Raw genomic sequence first — 2881 nt, 5'->3', positions numbered from 1 at the left:
CATTTGTAACGCCACCCATTGTAACTACTATTGCCCCTGGCATTTACCTGGAAGACGCAGGTAGACTGTGTTCATTATATCTGTACCCAGTGAAAGATGAGAACTCCACAATGTACCCAAATGCTCACTGTGCGTTAAATGTATGCGGAAGGGGGGTTTTGGACACTCCCCTTAGATGTGGTGGGCTCATGCTACCACCAGGGAGTTTCATACCTATAGCAGGCTATGGGACCAAGTTGCCTGTGACAACTGTTCATTCCTCTCATGTTATTGGGTCCAATGGACCTCCTTACAATTACCCACGTCACCACCTGGTGGTAACGTCAACAGTTTCAGCATGCTATTTAATTTTGGGGAGAATGAGATGAGTTTGGAAATCAATGGTCGAGTGGTGAGGACTGAAACCAGATTATGTCTCAGAGAAGATGAGGTGTTCAACATTTACTCTCACAAGTGTGTGACCCTGATGTGTGACGGGATGGACATGCGCCCCGTCAACGGGACCTGCCTCCTCAAGGACAGGCAGGTGATGAACGGAACTGGACAACTCTACCCTCACGGTGCTCACATCTTTACCATCACTCTCAGTGTTCGTGGGAAGGACACGTTAATGAGGAAGTTTGTAAGGAAGAAAATGAAACGTTATTTCGAACGGTTTCTTAGTGACAGAAACGATATTAGTCATAACGTGAGTGTGAACCTTACAAATCTGATGAAAAGGGGCAATCCAGATGTAGTAATGAATAATGTCAGTGTAAACAAACACGCTATATACACTTACACAGCTAACGTTGAATCTAAAGCCCCAGTAAGTTCCCTCATTAATGCAACTAGATATCTGTTCAGGCATATTTCCATACCACTCAGTCACCATAATGTTAAAATGTTTGATTTTTCCTTGAGTAATATTAAGAAAAGCCATGCATTTGTGTCACTCGGTGTTTCTGAATACGATGAATATGTGAGCAACTTGACAGAGGTTTGTCCCGACGAACATGTTCCCAAAATGTTCCAAGATGTTGAATTGATCACAGTCAGGGATTCTTACTACGCCAGATTAAATCGGTCATACTTCAGGTTGGATAACATTGGGTTTGAGATACATTATGAAGACAGTGCAGCAGCGCACAATCAGACGGACATCATTGTCTGTGTTCCAGATCTGGGTGACGAGTCCCTGCACTGTCCCAGTGGAAAGTTGTCCATTCATCAATCTGAGTTCAATCTCGTCAATGACTCCCTGCTTTATATTCCCAGTGGAGTCATGCTGCCCCCAGGGAACTTCAGTCTCACGAAACATGGCGCTATCATCTGCTCCCACTTCTCACGGAGTCACACTGACCAGGTGGTTTTCTTTGACTACTCTAACACCCAAGTTGTTCTGACCATTGTGGCATCATCAGTGTCCATGACCTCTCTTGTTGGGGTACTGCTGGTTTATAGCTTTCTCCCCCAACTCAGAAATGTTCCTGGTAAGATTGTAATGTCTTTGTCAGCAACTCTCCTTGTTGCCCAGGGTCTCCAACTCATGACCAAAGTACCAACTGGTCCGATGTGCGTAGCAGTTGCCTCCCTTGTCCACACGATGTGGCTATCCACGTTCCTGTGGATGAGTTTGCTGTCTATAGATCTAGCTCGGTCTCTGAGAAGCATGTCACCATTATCTGGAATTGAGAGTCACAACAAACTGTTTTGTCTGTACGCATGCGTGGGTTGGGGCATTCCCTTCCTTTTGGTTGTCACTTGTATTGTGATCGATCGTTTCCACGTGTGGGGAATAAGTATTGGCTATGGATCTGATCACTTATGTTGGATAGCCAATCCCAAAGCGTCTCTCTATGTCTTCGGACTTCCACTGGCTCTGACCCTGCTTATCAATGTAACCTGTTTCATATTGACTCTGATCAGCATCGAGAAGACGGCCTCCAAAGTCGCTTCACATTCCAAAAGCTGCAAGAACGAGAAGAAACGCCTGGGCATATATGTCCGTCTGTCTTTCATCATGGGTTTCTCGTGGATCTTCTGTTTCATTGCTGCCTTCGCCCACGTGCCCCTTCTGTGGTATTTCCAGATCGTTCTGAACGGCCTTCAGGGTTTCTACATTTTCGTGTGTTTCCTCTGTAAGTCGAGGAACTTCAAACTGTTGAAGGAAAAGCTCTACTGTTTACCCAAGAAGACTCAGACGAGGGGCAACACCGCAACCGCAAGCACGAGCTAGAAAACGGTCTGAGTGCTTTAAAGAAAACGCGTACATTTAATTTTCCTTTGCAATATTACCAAAGAGTTGCTTAGACATTGATATTAGATTTGTGCTTGGTGTAAATCTACGGTTAGTTAAAGTTGACTTCATGTTTTATTGAAAAGCTCTACTGTTTACCCAAGAAGGCTGAGACGAAGGGCATTACTGCAACCACCAGCACTAGCTAGACAACGGTTTGAGAGCCGAAAAAACTTGTACATTTCATTTTACTTGGAAATACCACCAGAGAGTGGCTTCAGATATTTGCCTGGTGTAAATATTCAGTTAGTTAATGTTGACTGCATGTTCCATTGCTCTACCTTGCTTTCAATAAATACGTGCACTAGATACATTACTCTGTTATCCTGTAATTAGCAAAACAGTTGCTACATTGTATTCGATAGTAAGGGTCAGTCTCAGCCACTTCATCAGCTTGTTGCAAATAGTTGTGTGATATACTGCTTTGATATTCCTGATGTAAAGCGCAATTGAAAATATATGCAACGCAGTCCCTTCTTTTCTGTTTTCTGTATGAGCCTTTAATGCAGTCAACTACAGTCGTTGGACAGGGAGTTTGTGGCACACAGTTGTCTGCAGTGTCGCAACCTTCAGTCATTTTGTTACTTTGGTACTGGGGTAGCT

The 2881-nt window shown here is 44.1% G+C and overlaps 1 protein-coding gene across 1 annotated transcript; it reads left to right on the top strand.

The window, feature by feature from the left end:
* The first annotated feature begins 337 nt into the window (after positions 1 to 337).
* Positions 338 to 2218, top strand: LOC124257585 (adhesion G-protein coupled receptor G6-like). Its single transcript, XM_046691684.1, has 2 exons — positions 338 to 593; positions 1161 to 2218. Exons 1-2 carry the CDS (start codon positions 338 to 340, stop codon positions 2216 to 2218), a joined length of 1314 nt encoding a protein of 437 aa, XP_046547640.1.
* Positions 2219 to 2881: the final 663 nt, after the last annotated feature.

The sequence above is a fragment of the Haliotis rubra genome, unplaced genomic scaffold (genome assembly GCF_003918875.1).
Source record: "Haliotis rubra isolate DU_JTF1 unplaced genomic scaffold, ASM391887v1 Scf668, whole genome shotgun sequence".
Lineage (NCBI taxonomy): Eukaryota > Metazoa > Mollusca > Gastropoda > Lepetellida > Haliotidae > Haliotis > Haliotis rubra.
This window is presented reverse-complemented; position numbering and strand designations above follow the sequence as displayed.